At 41.8% G+C, this 23,413-nt stretch overlaps 1 protein-coding gene across 1 annotated transcript; it reads right to left on the bottom strand.

Moving 5' to 3' along the window:
• Positions 1-368: 368 nt before the first annotated feature.
• On the bottom strand, positions 369-22,227 carry M1AP (meiosis 1 associated protein). Its single transcript, XM_058025206.1, has 10 exons — positions 22,134-22,227; positions 14,141-14,427; positions 10,568-10,750; positions 8,792-8,966; positions 3,699-3,872; positions 2,978-3,128; positions 2,043-2,184; positions 1,342-1,548; positions 680-835; positions 369-515 (listed from the first exon to the last, which is right to left on the bottom strand). The coding sequence occupies exons 1-10, from the start codon at positions 22,225-22,227 to the stop codon at positions 369-371; spliced, it is 1,716 nt and encodes a 571-aa protein (XP_057881189.1).
• Between the last annotated feature and the right edge of the window lie 1,186 nt (positions 22,228-23,413).

The following is a 23,413-nucleotide window of genomic DNA, read 5'->3' on the forward strand; positions in this document are numbered from 1 at the left end:
TGATTTCCTCCCTGCCCTGCCTGCTGCTCCTCTGCTCCCACTGACAGCACTCTGTGATTTGTGGCCTGTGCTGGCCCAGTCTCACAAACCCAAATTGGAGGCAGGCTGGTGACGTGTGCTGGCAAGAGCAGGAAATACGTGGTGCTGCTGCTGCTGCAGGGGACAGCTGGAGCTCTGGACAGAGGGTCCCTGAGCAGCAAACTTCCTGCAGAACTGGCTGGGTGACGAACACAACGTGAAACAACAACAAGGAGGAACAAACGATGGGAAGTGCCTGCCTGCCCAAGGCCAAGCTCGGTGTCTTGCTTGACCACATCCGGCCAGCTGCTGAGCCAGGAGCTGTGGCTGCCCAGGGGCAGCTCCTGTGCTCACTGCAGGAACTCCTCATACTCCTTGGGCAGCAGGGAGCCCTCACAGGAGCCTCTCCTGGCTGCTGCTGCTGCTGGTCTGAATGTCTGAAGTGGAGAGGGAGCCATCAGCAGGGGAGCCACTGCAGCTTTGGCTCTGCTCTGAGGCTGCAAGACAGGGACAAAACACAAATCCTTGTGTGGGGAGGTGCTGGCTGTGCCTCACCTTGCTGGGATTCCTGCAGGAATGTGGCCAGGAGGGCACAATCTGCTGGAATGTGGCCAGGAGGGGACATCAGAGCCCCTCCAGGCTGCTCACACACAGGACTCACCTGCCTGGGCTGGTGGCGCTCCGGGCGCTGCTCCCGGGGCTGGGGCTGCTGCCGCTGGGGAGGTTTGTACAAGGAGCTCTTCAGGTATTTGTACAGGTTGCTCTTCAGGTGCAAGGGGTTGTAAGCAACTTCCACTTCCAAGTTGTTCAGGGCGCTCTGCTTGGAAGAGAGAACTTGAGTTTGCTACAGGATGTGACAGGTGGAAGCTGTGGGGTTTGCATGTTTGTGGTTTTTTTGGTTTCTTTTTCGGGGACAGGGTTGTAGACACTCCAAACCACCCACCCTGCAGTGAAAGGTGAAGGGATTTTTGGCTGTGCTGCAAACTGTGTATAGAACAAGAGGCATTTCCAGACAGATCTTAATGGATTTAAACATCCCCTTGCAGGATGCAGTCCTACCCTTTCCCATGCCCAGAATCCAACAAGCTGGAACTCCATTTCTGGGCACTGTCACCCCCAGTTCTGCTTCACAAGGCCTCTTCCCCCCCAGCAGACACCAACATTGCTCCCAAGGACAGGCATTTGCTGTTCATGGAGAAAGTTGTGTGCTGGGAAGGAGTTCTGGAGTGCAGCATCACACAGTGTCACTAGACATTGTCACAGCCATTTCCTTCTCTCGTTATCTGCAGAGGTGATAAGGAGAGCTGATAATGAGTGACTCACCTCGATGGGGCCCCTGACTCGCTCGGGGTGCTCAGCCAGGAGGGCTGGGAAGGCTGATGGCAGCAGGAGCTCTCTGATGGCCACTGCTTTCACCAGGAGAGTGGCAGAGTCAGAGGGGACAATGACATAATAGGGGTGCACCACCACGTTCCAGTTTGGTCCCGTGTTCTGGGGCTCCTGCCTGGCCAAGAGCATCCACTTCCTTTTCTAGAGGGTAAAATCCAGGTGTGAACAACAGCAATAGCCACTTCCTTCAGCACTGCCACCGTGGGCTCAGGGCAGGCACACTCACACGTAGGAAGGGAAACTATTCTGCAGCAGGGCTGAGGACAATATGGCATTTAGGTTTCTGTAGCAAGTCTTAAAAACACTCAGTTTTGGTTTGCAGCTTGTCAGTAACAGCCAGTTCTCCAAGTCAAAGCCTTGGTAAATTATTTTTGCTGTTAAAGTCTCAAATCTAACTCCAACCCTGGCATTTGCACTTCACACCTCCAAACACTCATTTCTGGTAGGTTTGAGGGTCTTCCCTAAGCTCTGGTGAGCTGTAGCATCTTCCCAGCAGATATACAAGCCCAACTCTGGCCCGTGAGGTGACGTTGGAGCTTTTCAAATGTTTCCAGACAGATGTTACAAGGTGTGCACTCCCTGTTCCCTTTCCCTGGCCATCCCTCCCCATCACAGAGCCATTTTCACACACTCACCAGGAGGCTGTGACACAAAGCATGGAAGCTGTGCTGGTTTGTCTCCAGTTCATCCCAGTCCAGCTGCCAACAGCTTGTGGGCTTGATGATGAAGGGCAGCCCATAGAGCACAGACTCACAGACCCCTTCAGACTTCAGAGCCCTGCCAGGACACAGCTCATATTAGTGCTCAGCATTGTAAGAACAGCTTAGAAATTATCCTGGTTTTCCTATAAAGACACTGGAGAGCATCTCTGTGCCCTGCACTGCTGCCAGGAAAGTGAATTCTTGGTGAAATCACAGCACTGTGAGGCTTTGCTTAGGCTCTGATACTAAATTAATTGGTGTGGCCTCATTAAGTAATGAGAGAGCAGAATTATTGCAATTAAACATTTCACTGGGGTGAAAGAACTTTAGCAGGAGTGGCATCTGTGGTGTCACCCTCACTGAGTGCTGTGGTGACCCCAGGTGTGACTGTGGTCTGCACGTGGGCTGTGCTGTTCCATGAAAAATTATCCTGTTTTTTCTTATAAAGACACTGGAGAGCATCTCTGTGCTCTGTCCTGAACTGCTGCCAGGAAAGTGAATTCTTGGGTGAAATCACAGCACGGTGAGGCTTTCCTTAGTTTCTGACATCCAGTTAATTACTGAGGCCTCATTAGGTAATGAGAGAGCAGAATTATTGCAATTAAACATTTCACTGGGGTGAAAGAACTTTAGCAGGAGTGGCATCTGTGGTGTCACCCTCATTGAGTGCTGTGGTGACCCTAGGTGTGACTGTGGTCTGCACGTGGGCTGTGCTGTTCCATGAGGGGAAGAGTGATGGAACTGAGGGTTTTTCACAGCAGAATTTGGCTCACCAGCACCCCAAAGCCTCCTGGTGATGTCAGCAGGCCCCAGGAAAGTGAAGCTTTTCTCACACCCTCCCCCAGTGGAAGACAAGGAGCACCACTCACTTGAGCACCCGGAGTTTGTGCAGAGCTGGGGAGGGCCAGGCTGTCACATGCCAGGGAGAGCTGGCATCTGCTGCTCTCCCAGGGCCATCAGATGTCCCCAAAAGCAGGGCTGGGTCCAGCAGCCTCTCCTGCAAATCACACTTCAGGCACACTGGGAAAGGAGAATGGGTTAGGTCGCTGGGATGGGCAATGTTTAGCACGTGACATGCTCAAAGCACTTCAAAATTAATGTTTTCTAGCAACTATTGGGGGAAGGAAAATACCAAAGCCTGGCACAAGGCATCAACCTGTCCCCAAGTCCCTTTATAGGGGCAACACAGCCTTTATTTAAGTGCACCTCTCTGTAAAACAGCCTTTATCTAAGTGGAGCTCTGTGTAAGAGCCTTTATTTAAGTGCAGCTCTGGCACAGACTCTGTTTTAAACACAATTTTTAGGGCTATTCAGCTCCCAAGGCTCCTTTTTACCTTGGCCACGTGGCTGTGAATTCACTTGCCCCTCCAGGCACATTTTTGCTGCAGAATGGAAACAACTGCAGCCTCAGCAGCTGAAGCAGCAGAAAGCAGCTTTGTAAACCTGATGATTTTCCAAATTATCCACAGACCTCATCTGGGTCTCTAAATGGGAGGGAAGGTGCCCATAGCACAATCCTGGGTAACTTTTAAGGCTGAGGGGTTCAGGAACTCCTTGAAAGGGGAGCAGAGGGAAGAGAAAATTAAATACTTAAGGTGTTCTTGGGTGCAGCAGCGTGGCCAAAACCTCCTGAGGGAAGGAGGAGATGGAGCTGTTCCCTCTCTGTGCCATGGTCATGGAGCCAGGTTTTGAACAGCATCTCCAGGCTGATGACATTGTCCTCTACAGTTTGCACCTCGATGTCCATTCCCAGGATTGCCATATCTGCAGGAAAAAAAAGAAAAAATAGGTGAAAAAGCAGCAATATTTCAATTCCAGTTGTTAAACTTCTTTGTTGGAGGTGCAGACAAATGTGGTTTGATGTAGCAACAACTTTTAAGCGTGGAGAAATGTAGGCTGGACAGCAGAGTTAGGCAGGATATAAACAAGATAAACTCAAAAAAAAAACCCCAAACCACCCACGAATAATATCTCAAAGATGCATGCAGATGAGAAGCTGCTTGAAGTCCATCAGATAAAAATAAAATGGGATAAATAAAATAAAGGGAAGGAAAAAAAAAATTGCAAATTGCATAAGATGTGCAATATAACCACTGGTAAACCCAGAAGGTGCAGTGTGGTAGCACTAATAGCTTCACCATACAGCCAGGATGTGGAAAGGCTTTCTCAGAAGAGGAATAAATAGCAGAAATAGCATTTTTCCACCCCTTGTTTTTACCAGGCCAGCAAGGGGATTAAAAAACAGTGCTGCATACTTCTACACTGAGAAATCTTTTCATTTCTAATGCCATTTGGCAAAAATAACAAATGCATTAATTAAAGCCCCAAAGCAAAGAAAAATCTCCAGAAATGAAATAATTTCTAGCTGGTAAATAATCCAGGACTCCTGTAATGACTGTAATTCTTCAGATGCTCTGCAGGACACACTTTCTGACTGTCCCCACCTCCCAGCCTTGAGGCAGAGATTATGGTGGTTGTTTGTCTGCAGCAAAGCAGACTCAGCTCCCACTCACAACAGGAGATCTTCCACACTGCCCTTGCTACTAAAAACCTTTCCTTGTCCTCTCTGACTGTCCCTGGCTGCCAGGATATTTAATAATTTTTATTTTTTTTTAATTCTTTACTTCTTTTTTTTTGTTCTTTCTTTATTTTTTTAAGTTGGAAGCTGCTCTTCATGAACTGAGCTGTTCCCACCTCCAGCCCCTTGCCCTGAGTGTTGTTCCCATTTCCCTGCAGAATTCACTGCTGTAGGATGATCCTGTTTTGGGTGCATTCCCTACAGATTTTAGACATGAGATTCTCTCAGGGATGTGCACTGAAGAGGGCATGAACAGCTCAGAAGACAAAGCACCAGGAAATCCATGTAATTAACTTTTACAAACAGCAAAACACAGCTGACAAAGGGAAATATTTGTGTTTTGGGGCTGGTACATGCTTTAGTTCCTCCCTCAGTAAATATTTTAATGGTTTTATTTTCTTATTTTTTTTCTCTGTAATAGATATTTAATCACTTACTCATCTGCAGTTGCACAAGACACGACAATTTTAAAAGAAATTCACTGCATTCATTAGGAAAAACAGGTTGGGGTGCCAAAATCTCCTGTGCAGGGGTTCCAAAGTTCCTGGAGAGCAGAGCTGGGTGGAGAAAGGAGCCCTGGGATTGCAGAACATGGGCTGGGGTCATAAAAAAGGCATTACTGCTTTATCTGCAGGACTGGTTGTTTGTTTTTATCAAAGAGAAAGAGCTGGGAGCTGTTATCTCCAGCACATGCAAATATTCACCTTTGTTAGCAAAGGGTCTGGCAAGGCTCAGCTGCTCTCAGGGAGTGGAATGGGCAGGGGAAGAAAAATAACAACAACACAATAATAATAACAATAATAATAACAATAACAACAACAGTAATAATAATAATAATAATAATAATAATAATAATAATAATAATAATAATAATAATAATGTATTTTATAATACAATATAATTACAATACAATATATTATATCTAATTATTTATTAATAATAATAATTATAATATTAGTAATAGTAATAGTAATAATATATCAATTGTATAAAATTAATTATTACAATACAATATATCTAATTATTTATTAATAATAATAATTATAATATTAGTAATAGTAATAGTAATAGTAATAATATATCAATTGTATAAAATTAATATTATATAATTATGAAAATAGTATAATTATCTTGATAGCATATTATATAATTACAATATAATTATAATATAATTGTAAAATATATAAGAAATTATTAATAATAATTATGATTATGATAATTATGATAATATATTGATTGTATACAATTAATATTATATCATTATAATAATGGTCTATATTAATAATCTATAATATAATTATAATATAATTGTAATAGATATAAGAAATTATTAATCACAATTATAATAGTGGTTATTATTAATATTATTATAATACTTATAATATATTGATTGTATAAAATTAATATTATATAATTATAATAATAGCACGATTATATTTATTATATAATAACATTATAATGCAATGTAATTGTAATGTATATAATAAATTATTAATGATAATAATAATAGTGGTGATTATGATAATGATGATAATAATAACATATTGATTGTATAAAATTAATATTATATAATTATAATTATAGTATAACTATATTTGTAATATATAGTACAATGAAAATATTATTATAATCCAATAGAATTGTAATACAGATAATAAATTATTAATAATAATGATAATAGTGGTTATTATTATCATTATCAATTAGAGACCAGTCCATCCAAAGGCCAGACATCCTCTTGATTATTTCCCCAGACTTTTCCCACCTCAAATGTCCTTCTCTCCATGGGGCTCAGTTAAATCACTTTGCTCTGACTCTGAGACCTCAGCATGTTCAAAGCTGCTCTAAGATTTGCCCATGTGAGGTTTTCAAACTCCTGAAGTCTTTTCCAGCTGCACTGACCTGGGAATGAGCCTGTGGAGGGGATGTCCTGATCTGCTCTGGATATTAAAAATGTGAGTAGGTTCAAATAACCCCTAAATAAACTAATGGAAGAAATATCCTCAGTGAAACGAAGCTCTTGATGAAGTGCTGCATCACAATATTTATTTTCTAGTTCAACACAGCACCAATCTTGCACTTCCTGTACACTGGATCTTGCAAATTCAATGCTGTTTACTGTAATTTTTTAATAGGAGAATGGATTTTTATTTTTCTGAAGCAGAAGGAGGGAGCTCCAGTGGGTGTCATAAACCAGTTGGGCTCATCTTCCCAATTATCTGACTTATTCATCCTCTGTTGTTTTCCTTAGAGAGCAAATAGTTCATCCACTCAGAAAATGAGAATTTCATCCCTTGACATTTCAACGGCCTTTATGTCCACATTTATATTTTTATTCCATTTACTGGATGAAAGGGCTACACAAAAATCCACATTTAGAAATAATTTGGGTGGGGTTTTGCACAGAGCATCTCCTCCTCTGTGAGCTGAGCCTTCCAAGGCTTCCCTGCAGCATTCCCAGCCCCTACTGGGACAACTGAACAGAAATTTGCTGCAACCATGAAAGAAAATAAACAGCAAAAAACAAATAACTCTGTCTGTCCCTCAGTAAAAAACAGAAATAACCCTTTTAATCCTGCTGGAATCTGAAATACAAAGAATTTCAGAATTTTGGGCCTGTAAGCCAAAGCTTAGAATTAAACACAAGATTTGATCTGAGACTTTAGAAAAGGTTTCCAAACTTAAATGCTAGAAGCAAGAGTTTGGATTTATAGTTTAAAGCAAAGACATGTTAAGCTAAGCAAAAGAAAGTTTAGAGTTTTAGAGTTTAAGATAGAGAAAAATTAAAGTAGCCACAAAGGAAAACACAGAAATTAGAATGCAGTACTGTGAGTTAGTGTGTCATAAATTAGCTGAGAAAACTTACACTGTAGCATGAGTCCATGAGACAAAATACTTAAGGATTGGGTCAAACCCATAAATATCCTTTATTAGTGCAGTGTTTATTAGTCAATAAGTCCTTAAAAATCTTGTGATTAAAGGTCTTATAGCTTTCTGAACCTTGCTGTAAGGATGTGAGCTGAACTCATCCTTCCTGCCTATGTAGAAGATAAGAAAAACAAACCACATCATCTAAAAAGCTCAGAAGTCCTGTCTCTAACTCATTCAGAACTTCAAAAATCCCCACATAGTCCTCTCTCCCAGGCTGCACATTGCTGGCAAGAGTTACTGTCACTGACCAAGCCTCTTAATTAACTGTGTTTTTGTCTTTGATACAGTTCCTGCCTCCTGCTGCTGCTTTCCTCCATGCTCAGATGTGTTACCCCCAAAACTCGATGCCTTTTTCCCTTTAACCCCCACAGTGAAGCTGTGTCACACGTGAATTTTAAATAACACCAAGAGCTGAAGTAACACACTGCCAGTTCTTGGCTTCTTTTTTTTCTGTCAAGCTTGGGATTGAAGCACTTGAGAGACTATTTCATGTTCAGACTCAGATGTTTATTATTTCTTATCTGTGTTTCAGTCTCACAGCAGTGAGTTCTTCAGCATTTCACTAACAAGGCACAAAATGACCCCATATATCTCTCTACAAGGTCTTTTAAGGAGAAACTACCCAATTAAGAAATGATACCTAAATTATTTTCACTTTTAACCCAACAACTAATCACTCAAAGTCCACAGTGTAGACTTTTCTCTCCAATGACACAAAACCACCCAAACCCATAGAGAAGAAGGTGGAGAAGAAGGTGAAGAAGAAGGAGCAGCCTCTGCCCTAAAACCTCCATCTTGCTTTATATATATTGATATACTCTAAACCCTTAAACTCTTAAATTTTGATAGTACACATTGCTGTTCAAACTCCACACCCACAATCCCGGTTCTATAATTTAATTTTGGAATCCTTCTCCACAACCTCAGGTTAAATTCAGTGTTCTCCTGGGGGTCAGAGCCTGTCAGCACAGAAAATCTAAAATTCTCAGCATCCAGGACTCCAACAATGCAGGAGATCTGTAAGTTCTACAAGCCCCAGAGAAGTTCTGTGGTACCAATTTCCTCCAGGCACAGCAGTCCCCACTGACCCAAGGGACATTAAATGGCCCAAAGGGAAGTGGCAGATATTGGACTGTCCAAAGCCATAAATTCCCTAAAAATGCCCTCCACTCACCACTGCTGGGCTCCTCTGCTGGCACACACTGCTCCACATCCTCAGGCTGCAGGAAATCTCTCTTCACCACCTCAATGACCTGTATTCTTCTCAGGCTCACCAGGTCTATGTCTTGTAACTTCTTTTCCAGCTGCTTTACCAGGTCTCTGCTGGGCTGGCTGGTCAGAATTGTGATCTGAAACACAAATCAGAGCATGAAGAAGCTGCCTCTACCCCAATTCTCTCTTGGGAGGCGAAGATGTTGGGTATCACTGGTCTCATTTATGAGACAGGAGAAATCTTGCTGAAATATCAAAAGAAGATTTAGAAGCTTTTTTTTTTTTTGAGTTTTGGCTCACATTTAAGCCAATATGAAATGGATTGAGAGGTTCACTGGTTTTGTGCTCTGTGCTTTGCACTTGTCATCACTGAGTTTCTGTGTGTAAGAAGGGAATTGTACATTAATTATAGTTCAAATAGATTAAACTTGGCTTTCTCCCTTGAAAGCTGAATGGGAATGTCAATTTTTTTTTTAATGTATCCAGTCTATCCTAAAGATATTTCCAAAGAGAGCAGCAGTAGGTGGGATTCCCAAATTTTCGCCTGATATTGAGAAAAGGAAACAAAAATTCAACTTACTCTGCATAAAAAAAATGCTTGTTATGGGGAGAGGAGAGAAATTGCAATCACTTAAGTATCTGGAGCAGAAAGAGGCCTTTTTTGAAACTTTTTTTGGCCTTTTGTAAGGGTAAAACTCCTTCCTGCCTGTAAGTGAGCAGAGCAGCATTTCTTACATCCCCTTGCAAAGAGGAGTACAATAAAATTGCATAATCTAGAAGAACTAGAAGAATAATTGCATAATCTAGAAGGACTGCTTAGGGGAGTAAAAACTCCCTGTATCTATGGATTAACTGAATTTTTAATGTAGCTTGTTCCTTCAAGTGTATTAGAAAATGTCCTGGATTTTGTTGTTTGTCAGAAAAGGTTTTGTGCCCAAAGCATGCTCTGTTTGTTCCAACCCCCATCTTTAAAGCACAAATCACCTTTCAAATGATCAGGAAAAATACCTGAAAGCCCCAAGAAAGGCAGAAAAGTTTCCTGGACAGACACTGGGAGTGAGTCTCAATTGCAGCCTGATCACAGAGTGACTCTGTGAGACTCTGGAAGGGTTTAAGGACTTAAACAAAGCAGAAACACTTGGCAAATTTCACTTGTGGCAATCTCAATTTGTTTTTTATGACTGGCAGGTGGACCCTAAGCCTGGGCAGTCTGAAATGCTGGATTGTTTGGAGCTGATATTTTCTGCTGTCCAGAGGAAAACACCATTCCTGTGTGAGACCTTTCCCCTCCATAACTCCCTGTCCTATCATGTCAGTTACTATTTAAAAAAATACTTCCCCCTGTGAACCTTGCTCTGCTTTCTGCACTCACACATCTGTTCTCATGTGTTATTGGCAGCTTCCCTCCCCTTCATGCAAAATCACACATTCAGAGCTGAAAACACAGCCACCAAAATCCACCAAAAGTGTGTCCACCCAAATCCACCAAGAGTGTGTCCACCAAAACCTATCAGATCCTGGACCAGGACAGCTTTCCCTAGATGTGTCCCCTTTTCCACAGGAATCTGTCCAAGGGATTTGAGGACTTGATTTCAGGACTTATGGACAGTGCATCTCTGTAACATCCAGAGTGCTGAAATACCTAAATTTTTCTGCATGTTCACTGCACATTAAATACACATTTATAAATCACAATGATGTGGGATGGTTCCCACTCACCTCCCACCATTTTTCTTACCTCAACAGAACTATTTGTGGAGCCTCCTGCTGCTGTGTGCCTGCTGTACTGCTTGAACTGCTGCAATCCATCCTGCACAGCCTGCAGCACTCCATTCACCCCCTGGGGGAAGCAGCCTTCAGCTGGCAGCGAGCGGAGCTCTGAAATGCAGGCTTGAACTCGGGCAAAGTTTTCTTTCACTTGCTGCAAAACAGGGTTCAGGGGGCAGGAAAGGATGGGGTCACCATCTGTCATCTTCTGTTCATTGGGCAGTTTTCTGTATCTGTTCCACAGCCAATCCTCCCTTCAGGAGATATTTTCTGTTAATAGGCCATTAATTATTAATTATCTTCTGTCCATGGCCAGTGAGGGTCCCTGCATGGCTGATCCAATCCCACCATCCCATGGGGAGATGCTCCGCCCAGGGGAGGAGCCAAGCATTCCTACCTGGATCCAATCTGAGGTTTGGGACACCCCAGCAGCCTTTGCCCCCTGCATTGCCAGAGGAGCAGCTTTCTGCTGCCCTGCATGGCCAGAGGGAGCCCAGGCCCATCTGCAGCAGCCCTGGAGCTGCAGAGGAAAACTCCCCCCTTGTGCAGGATCCCTGCTGCAGCAGAGCCACAGCTGGCACTGCAGGAGGGCTGAGCCCCCATGGGATGGGGCTGGAACACCCCCGACACACAGGGGGCAGGGACTGCTCTCACTCTGGCAGTGGTTTGTTTTATTCTGTTTGTACTATTGCATTTGTATTTTTAATTTTCCTAGTAAAGAGCCATTATTCCTACTGCCATATCTTTGCCTGAGAGGCCCTTAATTTCAAAATTATAATAATTCAGAGGGAAGGGGTTTACATTTTTCCATTTCAAGGGAGGCCCCTGCCTTCCTTAGCAAACACCTGGCTTTTCAAACCAAGACACCTGGTGTCAACAACATAAAATGTTGCAACAACATAAAAATAAACATGAAATAAAACAACATAAAATCCCTCTGTAAATAATAAAACAACATGAAATACCTCTGCATAATGTAGAGGAAGGCTGGTGGTCACAGAGAAGTCAGCTCACCTGAGCCTCACCCAGAACCCAGCAGCTAAACTGGTACATTGTGGCCACAGGAAAGATACTGAGTGAACTCTACAAAATTTATTTAAAGCAGTACAAGACACTGCTGCCAGAGGTCACCTTCCCCACTGAAGAGGCAGCAGGTGAACATTTGACTCATTTTGCTTCAGGTGTGAGGAGCTCTGGGTCACTGAAGCAGCCCTGAGCCCTGTTTGCAGGGTGGGCTGTCAGTGGGACTGAGTGGGAAGCTGCAAAGGCTCTGCTCAGTCCTTACTCAGTGCCACATTCAGTTTTTTGATGCTTCAATGCTGATTTCTTATCTTGCCACCATTTATTCTTCCCCAGTTATCCACTTTCATTCTGGCTTCTCTTTCTTTGCCCTCCCTGCCCTTTCCAGGGAGGCTTTATGGACTCTGCTACAGTGGGAACAGAGACCAGAAACAAGCACAGAGGAAAGGTTAAACCCAGGGTAAGTGTGTGTGACACTTCCCCATGTACTCTCCCCATCTCTATTTTCAGTTCTGGGGCTTTCCTGACTTCATGATTTGTCTAACAGAGCTCTGAGAAACAGCTTCAGTACAGCAGCTGATGTCTGCTATTGGAAGGCAGCACCCGAAAAACCAGCAGAGTGAATACAAAGAATGGCTTGGAAATTATTAAAATAATTGTAGAAATGTTTTACAGTTTAACTTATCATTTGTTCTTGATTTACCAGCCAGAACAGAGAAGGGACCTGCTCCTATTTACAGGAAGAAAGGATAAAAGACAAGCATGTTCTTCAATATTAAGAAATCTCTGGAGGATAAAGCAAATAAATGCAAATTAGGAACCAGGTACGGGTTTCACAATGACAGTTATTAACCACTGGATGAAATTCTCAAGAGAAGTACTTGATTACCCATCTTCTCTTCAGATCAAAACTAGATGGCTTTCTGGAAGGAAGTTTTAATGAAACAGGGGTACTTTAGGGAAATACAATAATCTGTGATGTGAACATACATAACAGTGATCTAAGGGCTCCTCTGCCTTTAAAAACTGTGACTATGGAAATGAGGAATTGTTGTTTAAATAAAAAAGATAGCTGATAGGAGCAGCAGTCATAGGATTATCCTTGTCACATTATCTATAACCTTTCCTGCCAAACAAACACCCCCATTAGCCAGAGTCTTCTTGCAGATCACATTTGCTAATTTACTCTTGACCTCTGGCTTTTTATTTTTCTCAAGATGTGAAGACTTGACAAAACTCTTCAGAATGTTTCCACCATAAAATGGAAGGGTTAATCCTGTGTGTTTACACTGATGCTGTGTAAATGGCAGCGCTCAGTGGGATTATTTCTAACAGGATGACTTCAAAAATTCTTGTGAACTTTTAGATGCATATTTGTATTCCCAAACTATTACTGCAGAGCTGCTGCTTACTCTCCATCTACATTTATTCCTGTGCAGAGCCCTAAATGAGAGCAATATTTGTTCTGACTTAGATCTCTGTATTTAAAATCTGTGTGGATGTGGCACTTAGGAGCATGCTTTGGATTTGGCAGGGTTGGGTTTAGAACTGGATTTAGTCTTAGAGGACTTTTCCTGAAATCACAGAATCATCTGGATGTTTCTCAATTCAATACAGATATATATATATATTTTTTTTTAATGTTTATTTATTTATTTATTTATTTATTTATTTATTTAGATAGATATAATATATATATATTTAGATAGATAGATAGATAGATAGATAGATAGATAGATAGATAGATAGATAGATATTCAGCACAGATATATTAAAAATATATATATATTAATTATGCCCCTTTCCACTTCAATATCTAGAACCTCACATATTGGTAATATTATATATTTTTCAAATTTTTTATTTAATTCTGTACCTTTCCCCTTCAATATCTAGAACCTCTCACATACTGGTAATATATGCAGCATAGATATATATATATATATATTTTTTTTTTTTTTTTTAAATTCTGTACCTTTCCCCTTCAATATCTAGAACCTCTCACATACTGGTAATATATGCAGCATAGATATATATATTTTATTTTTTTTAAATTCTGTACCTTTCCCCTTCAATATCTAGAACCTCTCACTTACTGGTAATATATTTATTCAGCACAGATATATTTTTTTTTAATTTTTTTTTTTAAATTCTGCACATTTCCCCTTCAATGTCTACAACCTCTCATACATTGGTAATATTTGTCCAGCTCCAGCTGTGTGTGATAATTCTGACAGAGAAGCAGCACAGCACAAAGCAGCACACAAAAGGTGCAACAGATGCTCCAAACCAGATGTTTTTGGAAGGAGGAGCACAAAACCTAATTGATCAGGTTGACAGATCAAAAATGTCACTCCTCCTTTTCAACTTTATGAAATTTATAAAATTTCATGAAATTCACCTCACGGCGAAACGATCGTTCTGAGCACCGCTGATTTTTAAGATGTGAATTTCTATGCAGATTTTTAGATATGAATTGAGACATAAAGAATGAATTATTTTTTTCCCCTGAGCAGCAGCATACCGTGAAGGGCAGCAGACACTCCTGCTGGGGCTGCAGCACGTAGAGGCTGAGCAGGGGCACCCTGCAGGGCCCTGCCAGGCCGCAGGCCAGGCACAGGACGTTCTCCAGAGCCTCGGCCAGCGCGGAGCAGGTGCTGGCCCAGCCAGGGCAGGTGGCATCCACCACCAGGATGTGGGATGGCTGCTGGCTGGGGGACTTGGCAGCAGGGAAAGCTCTCCGTGCTTCTGAGGGGAATTTTCTGGAGTTCATGGCTTCTGCACGTGGCTGTTGTGGGCACGGTGACGCAGCTGAATGGGAGAAATCAATAAAGAACAGCGATGAGTGAGGCTCTCCCTTAGAAATCTGATAAAATTGCTGAAAATTTCAGACTTTCTGTGCTAACAACACTGGCCCCCAAGAGAACACTGCATTTGACCTGAAGCCACAGAGAAAACTTCCAAAATTAAATGATAGAACTAAGATTATGAGTGTATAGTTTAAATAAAAGTGTGTAATATAACATAGTTGAAAACCTGAAGTTTAAAGGTTTAGAATATAGAATAGAATAGAATAGAATAGAATAGAATAGAATAGAATATCTAGAATATAATATTAGAATGTAATAATATAATATAATATAATATAATATAATATAATATAATATAATATAATATAATACAATATAATACAGTATCATACAGTATCATACAATATAATACAATATAATACAATATAATACAATATTAGAATATAATATTCTAATATAACATTAGAATATATATATATATATAAAAATAAAAATGTTAAGGCAGAAGCCAGTCCTTCTTCTTCATTTAAGTAGTATTGTGTAATTAGATTAAAAACTTCACATTGCAAGTCACAAGTAGTTAGATATTAAGTTAAAAATTAAAATTTTTAGCATGTAATTCAAATAAAAGCATAAAATATCACTTCAGATACTTAAGTTATTGCAATTTCTCCACCCCTCCCATCACAAGCAATTTTATTACAAAGTTGAATTTTTGTTTCCTTTTCTCAGTATCAGACCAAAACTGGGTGATGGGAATCCCACCTACTGCTGCTCTCTTTGGAAATCTTTAGGATAGACTGTATAAATTAAAAAAAAAAAAAAAAAATAAAATTTCCATTCATCTTTCAAGGGAGAAGGCCAAGTTTATTCTATTTGAACTATAATTAATGTGCAAGTCCCTTCTTACACACAGACTCAAGGATCACAAGTGCAAAGCACAGATCACAAAACTTGTAGATGTTCCTCCAGTGAACCTCTCAATTCACTTCACATAGTAAAAAACCTGAAGTTTAAAATCTTAAAATATAATATATATATATAAAACAAAATAAAAGTTTTAGAAGAAAAACTGGTCCTTCCTCTTCACCTTCTTCTTCCTCTTCTTCTTCATGAATTTAAACAGTACTGTGTAATTAGATTTTAAAAATCCACATTACAAACCACAAGTAGCTATTAAGTCAAAAGTAAAAATAATTTAGGTGTCATTTCTTAATTAAGCAGTTTCTCCTTAAAAAACCTTATAGAATACAAATACAGCTCCATTTTTAATTTGTTAACATAAAGTACTATAAAACTCAGCTTGCAAAACTGAAATAGAAATAAAAACTAACAAACACCTAAATCCAAATTCTGGACAGGAGTTTGCACCCAAACCCTGGGGAGATCAGTCCCTGTTCCTTCACCCTCAGCAGCACCAGACAAGGAGCTGGAAAAGCCAAAGAGGCCAGCAGGAAAATCCTGCACATCCATGAATTTTACTTTGTGACTTTTTTAGGTAAAATTAATCTTTTTTTTTTTTCTTTTTATTTATTTTTACTTTGTGGGTGTGAAGAACCAACTTTTGTCCTTCTGAGTGTCAAACACCTGGGATGAGCTCCTCCACAGATCTTGAATTTGATTTTTGTTCCCCACTCCATCTCCCTTCAACCTTAAGCACAAGAGAATTTTCCTGTTCAAATTTTCTTTTTTACTTCGTGAGCACAAAGCCTTTCTAAAAATCCCCACTTCACTAATTCCATGCCAATCCTTCAGTCTGTTTGTAAAAATACACAGGAAATTCTTCAAAAATTAAAAGTGTTGGTATAACTGCACACATCTTGTTTTGAACAGGGATAATTTTTTCTCCCCACAGTTTTGTTCCCAGCAGAGCTAGTAAAAGTTTTTGGAAGGATTTACACAGTTGGGCTCTGGCCTGTCATTTGTGGGGTGTGTTCAGCTCTCACAAACAGCTCTTTTATGGTCTCCAAGGAGACAAGATACTGCATTTCCTACAGCCTCCAGCACTTTGGAGTAAGAACTTCTGTAAGGCTTGGGAAGAGCAAGAAATGAGTTTTTATCTGGCTGAAGAATCATCAGAAAAAAATAAAATATCTGAATTTCTAGGATTCCTTAGGATGTCTGTCAGTGCAGGCAAAACAAGAGTGATCACAGCCTGAATTTCCAAACTGGGATTAACATTTCAGAGCTGATGAAAATGTTATAAATGCAGATATAGATCATGGAGGTATCTTGTTTTGATTAGTCCTCTGGTGTAATTTGATTGTCAAATGCAAAACTGCCAGATATCACTTCAATCAGTGTCTCTCCTGAAGCTTTTCAATTTCCAGCAGAGTTTACTCAATTGCTGCACTGAATCTGGGAATGGACTTGTCTGTCTGAATTTTTTCTGAGGAGGTTTCAGTGCTACTGAACCCTGCAAGCCCCCAGAGCTTCCTCAAACAAGGAAACAAAACCCATCCTGTCAGAAATCCACACGAGCTGGGCCTTAGCATTGGTTTGAAGAGAAAAATTAGTTTTGATGCTGAAGCAGAGAGAGTTTTCCTAATTTTGGATGAATTCTCTCATTCTTGGCTCTCTACTTATTTGTAGTTCCAAACTATTACTGCAGAGCTGCTGCTCATTCTCCATCTACATTTATTCCTGTGCAGAGCCCTAAATGAGAAAAATATTTGTTCTTACTGACTTAGGGCCCTGCATTTAAAATCTGTGTGGATGTGGCACTGAGGAAGATGCTTAATGGTGGATTATTAAGGACTATGCTTATTTTAAAGTGGTTTTGTTAAAACAAATCCCTCATCAAGTCCTTTTTAAATCAAGTCCTCCATTAAATTTAATTTCTTCACAATTGTGGTGTCTTAATTAATCTCTGCTTAGCAATATTTAAATGCATTTCTCTACAATATTTGACCTCTTTTATAGCCCTAGTGAGGCTGGAGAATGGAGGAATTCTGTGGTAAAAAAAAAATTCTGTGGTAAAATGACATTTTCATTTAGGCATTGGGTGGACTGACAGAGCCCATCCCAAGGGATCCTCCACAATTCCATGAGAATTGGGTAAACTCTGAGTTCTGGCAGCTGGTTTGACATTAAGTTATTGCTCAATAAAGCAGAACTCTCCAGGTGTCAGGGCTGGTGATGTGCATTTTGCTCAATGCAAGGAGACACAAATTGTGCAGAACTAGAAAGAGGCAGAAAGGAAATTTCTTTATGGTGAGTGATCTGTGACTGCTGAGGACATTCTGCAGTTGCACATCATCCTATGTGCTTAGTTTGTTATAAAAAAATTATTAAATAATATCCAGGTAGCACCAAAGCCACTGGTTAAAGAGGATTGAGGATGATTGGTTTTAAAAGGTGCCATTTTCAGAGTTAGCTTCAAATCCCTGAGAAACAGGAATATTCTCATGTGGAAAAGAAATCAGGCTGCAGAAATGAGGGTTTACTAAAGAATAAACTGGCTGTGCAGTGTGGATGGCCTCTGGTGTGAACAGTTTTTTCCGCCTAGCCTAGAAAAGAAGGTATTTATTTAAAAAGGTCACGATGAACAGAAGAATAAAGAGTTGTCAGAAAATCAATCTATTGAAAACAAAATTATTCCAGAAGATATTATGTGTTACTCTATTCATCAGTGCTATAATCAATCATAAATAAATGGCTTTAGGCTTGCGCTTTTATTGACATAAAATCATCAAGCCTTTGCAAGAATTGTCACTTCATATTAGTGTTAAAATCACTCATTACAACCTCTGGAGGTTCTTGTTTTTTTTCTCAAAAGAAGAGGAACTATAACACTGTAGGAGTTTAGAAAAAAGTCATTTTTAAATCCTGAATCACTAAAAATGAGAATGAAATCTTAAGAGAGCAGCAGAGCAAGGACAAACTGCTGCAGAATTCCCAGGTGGATTTTTGTGGAAAAGGAGCCAACTCAAACCCCACCAGGAGAGCTGGGCTATGAGGGTGCTTGAGTGACAGGCTGGAATTGCCAGAATTCAATTTCTAGGAATTGTAAGAACTCAGTGATCAGATTATGGACAGGATAACAAATCCTCATGGGGCAGCTGCTCCATCTTCCCTGGCATCTTGATTAGGAATCCAGGCTGACACCTTGTCAACACACACCCTGTAACCCAGAAAAAGCTGCATCATCCATGGGCAGGATAAAAACCTGCATCATCCATGGGCAGGACAAAAACCTGCATAAAAAGCTGCATCCTTCACGGGCCAGGATAAAAATCTGCATCATTCATGGGCAGGATAAAAACCTGCATCCTTCATGGGCAGGATAAAAACCTGCATCAAAACCTGCATCCTTCATGGGCAGGACAAAAACCTGCATAAAAACCTGCATCCTTCATGGGCAGGATAAAAACCTGCATCATTCACGGGCAGGATAAAAACCTGCATCAGCCATGGGCAGGATAAAAACCTGCATCCTTCATGGGCAGGATAAAAACCTGCATAAAAACCTGCATCCTTCATGGGCAGGATAAAAACCTGCATCATCCACGGGCAGGATAAGAACCTGCATCATTCATGGGCAGGATAAAAACCTGCATAAAAACCTGCATAATTCATGGGCAGGATAAAAACCTGCATAAAAACCTGCATCATTTTTCATGGGCAGGATAAAAACCTGCATCATCCATGGGCAGGATAAAAACCTGCATCATTCATGCCAGGATAAAACCCTGCATAATTCCTGGGCAGGATAAAAACCTGCATCATCCATGGGCAGGATAAAACCTGCATCATTCATGGGCAGGGTAAAAACCTGAATAAAAACCTGCATCATCCATGGGCAGGATAAAAACCTGCATCATTCATAGGCAGGACAAAAACCTGCATAAAAACCTGCATCCTTCATGGGCAGGATAAAAACCTGCATCCTTCATGGGCAGGATAAAAACCTGCATAAAAACCTGCATCATCCATAGGCAGGATAAAAACCTGCATCATCCATAGGCAGGATAAAAACCTGCATCATCCATGGGCAGGATAAAAACCTGAATAACCCATGGGCAGGATAAAAACCTGCATCCTTAATGGGCAGGGTAAAAACCTGCAACATTCATGGTCAGGATAAAAACCTGCATCGTTCATGGGCAGGATAAAAACCTGCATCATCCATGGGCAGGATAAAAACCTGCATCATCCATGGGCAGGATCAAAACCTGAATAACCCATGGGCAGGATAAAAACCTGCATCATCCATGGGCAGGCTGGGCTGCAGGCAGGGAATCACCGCTGAGGCTGCAGGGAAAATCCTGGGATACACCCAGGGCTGGAATTGTCCTCCATGGCTCCTACAACCTCAACTCTTCTACCCTGATGTGACCTCCGAGTGTAAAGTTTCAATCTTATTGTGATATTTTCATATTTCCTGTACTGTTTTGGGGTTGTTTTGTTAAAGCTTTAGGCAGCAACAGTCCCTCAGTGCTGGCTGGATCCTGGGAGCAAGGGAAGGCAGAATTTGTCCCACAGGAAATCCTGTGGCATGTCCCACCTGGAACAGCAGGGTGTGCTGAGGTGGCTCTGGCTTTTGAGGTCACTGCAGGGACTGGGAGAGCTCTGCTGGGATGGACTGGGACTGGGAGAGATGTACTGGGCTGTACTGGGATTGGGAAAACTGTACTGGGCTGTACCGGGACTGGGACAGGTGGACAGGGACAGCTGTATTGGTCTGTACTGGGATTGGGAAAGCTGGACAGGGACTGGGAAAGTTCTACTGGGTTGTACTGGGATTGGGACAACTGGACAGGGATAGGGACACCAGTACTGGGCTGTATTGGGGTTGGGACACCTGTACTGGGTTGAACTGGGATTGGGACAACTGGACAGGAACAGGGACTGTTGTACTGGGCTGTACTGGGATTGGGAAAATTTGACAGGGACTGGGACAGCTGGACAGGGATTGGGACACCTGTACTGGGCTATACTGGGATTAGGACAACTGTACTGGGTTGTACTGGGATTGGAACACCTGTACCAGACTGTACAGAAATTGGGAAAGCTAGACAGGGATTGGGATTCCTGTACTGGGATTAGGACACCTGTACTGGGATTAGGGTACCTGTACTGGGCTGTACTGGGATTAGGACAGCTGTACTGGGATTAGGGTACCTGTACTGGGCTGTACTGGGATTAGGACACCTGTACTGGGATTAGGACACCTGTACTGGGCTGTACTAGGATTGGGACAGCCGTGTGTGCCTGAAGGGTGGCCAAGCCCCCAGGGGGTGTCAGGGTAAACCAGCAGCTCTGCTATATTCCTTCACACCCCATCCTGTATTTCCCAGACACATTTCTCCTTGCTGCCATCCATTTTCCCTGCACTGGACACTGTGGGAAGGATGGACGGGGAGGGAAGCACCAGGTCCAGCTTTTGTCCCCAGCCTGGGGCCTTGATGGGGCATTTTGGTGCTGCAATTAAAGCAAAACCAGGAATAAACTCCTCTGCCTGGTCTCTGTTTTGTAAGGTGCACCTTTCATCCCTGAACTGGGTTTTCCCCCACATTTTCACTCAAATTTGCTCTACACCAACAGCGCCCGAGGCTGCTGCCCTTGGATGCCTTAATTGCATTTACAGAGGAAATGAGCACTAATTATTAACTTCCCACGGAGCAACTCCCACGGGAGGGTGATGTTTTTCACTTCCCAGCTCCCAAATACCCTCACAAGGGCTTCCCCGAGGGATGTGGGGGGTAATTTCCCTAGGGGATTTGGGGTGGAATTTCCCTGAGGGATTTGGGACTGAATTTCCCTGAGAATTTGGGATAGAATTTTTCCTGAGGAATTCAGGATCGAATTTCCCTTAGGGATCTGGGGTGGATTTTCCCTGAGAGATTTGGGACAGAATTTCCCCGAGGAATTAGGACCAAATTTTCCTGAGGGATTTAGGGTGGAATTTCCCTAAAGAATTTGGGGCAGAATTTCCCTGGGGAATTTGAGGCAGAATTTCCCTGAGGGATTCGGGGACCAAATTTCCCTGAGGTATTTGGGACCAAATTTTCCTGAGGGATTTGGGACCAAACTCTCCTAGGAGATTGGGGCTGGATTTTCCCTGAGGCATTTGAGATGGGATTTCCCTGAGAGATCTGGGGACCGAATTTCCCTGAGGGATTTGGGACCAAACTTTCCTGAGAGATTGGGGCTGGATTTTCCCTGAGGAGTTTGGGGTGGAATTTCCCTGAGGGACCGAATTTCCCTGAAGGAATTCAGGACCGAATTTCCTTGAGGAATTTGTGATGGAATTTCCCTGAGGAATTTGGGAAGGATTTTCCCTGAGGGATTTGGGGACCGAATTTGCCTGAAGGATTTGGGATGGAATTTCCCTTAAGGAATTGGCACAGAATTCCTTAAGGACTTCAGGACCGAATTTCCCTGAGGAATTCAGGACAGAATTTCCCTGGGGAATTTGAGGCAGAATTTTCCTAAGGAATTTGGGACAGAATTTCCCTGAGGGATTTGGAACAGAATTTCCCTGAGGGATTTGGGTCAGAATTTCCCTGAGGAATTGGGATGGAATATCCCTGAGGAATTCAGGACCGATTTTCCCTGAGGGATTCGGGGCCGAGGCTCCTTCCCCGCTGCCGTGTCCGCGGCCGGGCCGGGCCCTGCCCGCTGCCGCCGCCGCCGGCGCTTCCCGATCCCGGCTCCTCCCGGGGCTGTTCCCGTGGGATTGCCGCCATGCGGGCTCGGACCCACCTGGGCGGGGCCGTTTTCCCGCTCCTGGCCCAAATCCCGGGTGAATCCCGGGTGAATCCCGGGTGGATTCCGGCCGGGCGGGGCCTCCGCGCATGCGCAGGGAGCGCTTCCCGCAATCCCCAATTTGGGATGCTCGGGAGAACCGGGATCTCTCTATTTCCCAAAAATCGCATTTTGAGACCCTCCCAGCGCATCCAGCACTGGTTTAATTGTTTTTACTTTCACCATCCGATCAGCCAAACGTTAATTTTGACAAAATTAACCCCGCGAGCCTCAATTAAAGCCAAAGGGAGATGGAATTTTGGACATCTGGGATTGGAAATTTGTGGCTCTTCAAGGGGTCTGGAGATACCAGGAGATGCAGAAGCGATTAAGGGATGGAAAGCTGTAAAATTCCCTTTTGAGAAAAAATTATTAAATATTGGAACCCTATTTACTGAGAATTTTAGACTTTCTGTGCTGACAGGCTCTGACCCCCAAGAGAACACTGCATTTAACTTAAAGCCATAGAGAAGGCTTCCAAATTACATGATAGAACTAAGATTATGAGTGTATAGTTTAAATAAAAGTGTGCAATAGCACATAGTAGAAAACCTAAAGTTTAAAGTTTTAGAATATAGTAATATAATATAACAAAATAAAAATTGTGTTATATATATATATAGGCAGAATAAGGAATATAGGCAGAATAAATATAGCCAAAATAAAGGCAGAAGCTGGTCCTTCTTCACCCTATTCTTTATAGATTTTAGTAGTATTGTGTAATTAGATAAAAAAGTCCACATTGAGAGCCATAAGTAGTTAGTTATTAAGTTAAAAATGAAAATAATTTAAATGACATTTTAAAATGTCTTTAAAATCCTTCCTTGAAGGGTAACTGTGTATTTTCGAGATAAAAATTTAATGGCATCAGTTTGCAGCTGTGCCAGCTCAGTGACTGCAAAAGGAAATCCAGGATTTCTCTAGGGGGAATGTTTTTGCTGGATTTATGTAAACAAATTTTTACTGTAAATAGAATTATTGATATTTGGGTTGTTTTTCCTGTTTCCTCTTTGCATTTTCGTCTTGACTTCCAGCTCCATTGTGGCATGAGGAAAAGGATGGGTAGAGAATCAAGGGGGGCAGGTGGATGCTCAAAAAAAGAAGTTTACAGCCTCAAAAATGCCTGAAAACTCACAGGGAGTGTGTGTGTGTGTGTAAATACTTAAAAGTTTTAAAGTTCCTCATCTTTATTGCGTTTATATATATTTTATATATTTACAAAATATATATATTTATAA

The sequence above is a fragment of the Melospiza georgiana genome, chromosome 5, assembly GCF_028018845.1.
Source record: "Melospiza georgiana isolate bMelGeo1 chromosome 5, bMelGeo1.pri, whole genome shotgun sequence".
Taxonomy (NCBI): domain Eukaryota; kingdom Metazoa; phylum Chordata; class Aves; order Passeriformes; family Passerellidae; genus Melospiza; species Melospiza georgiana.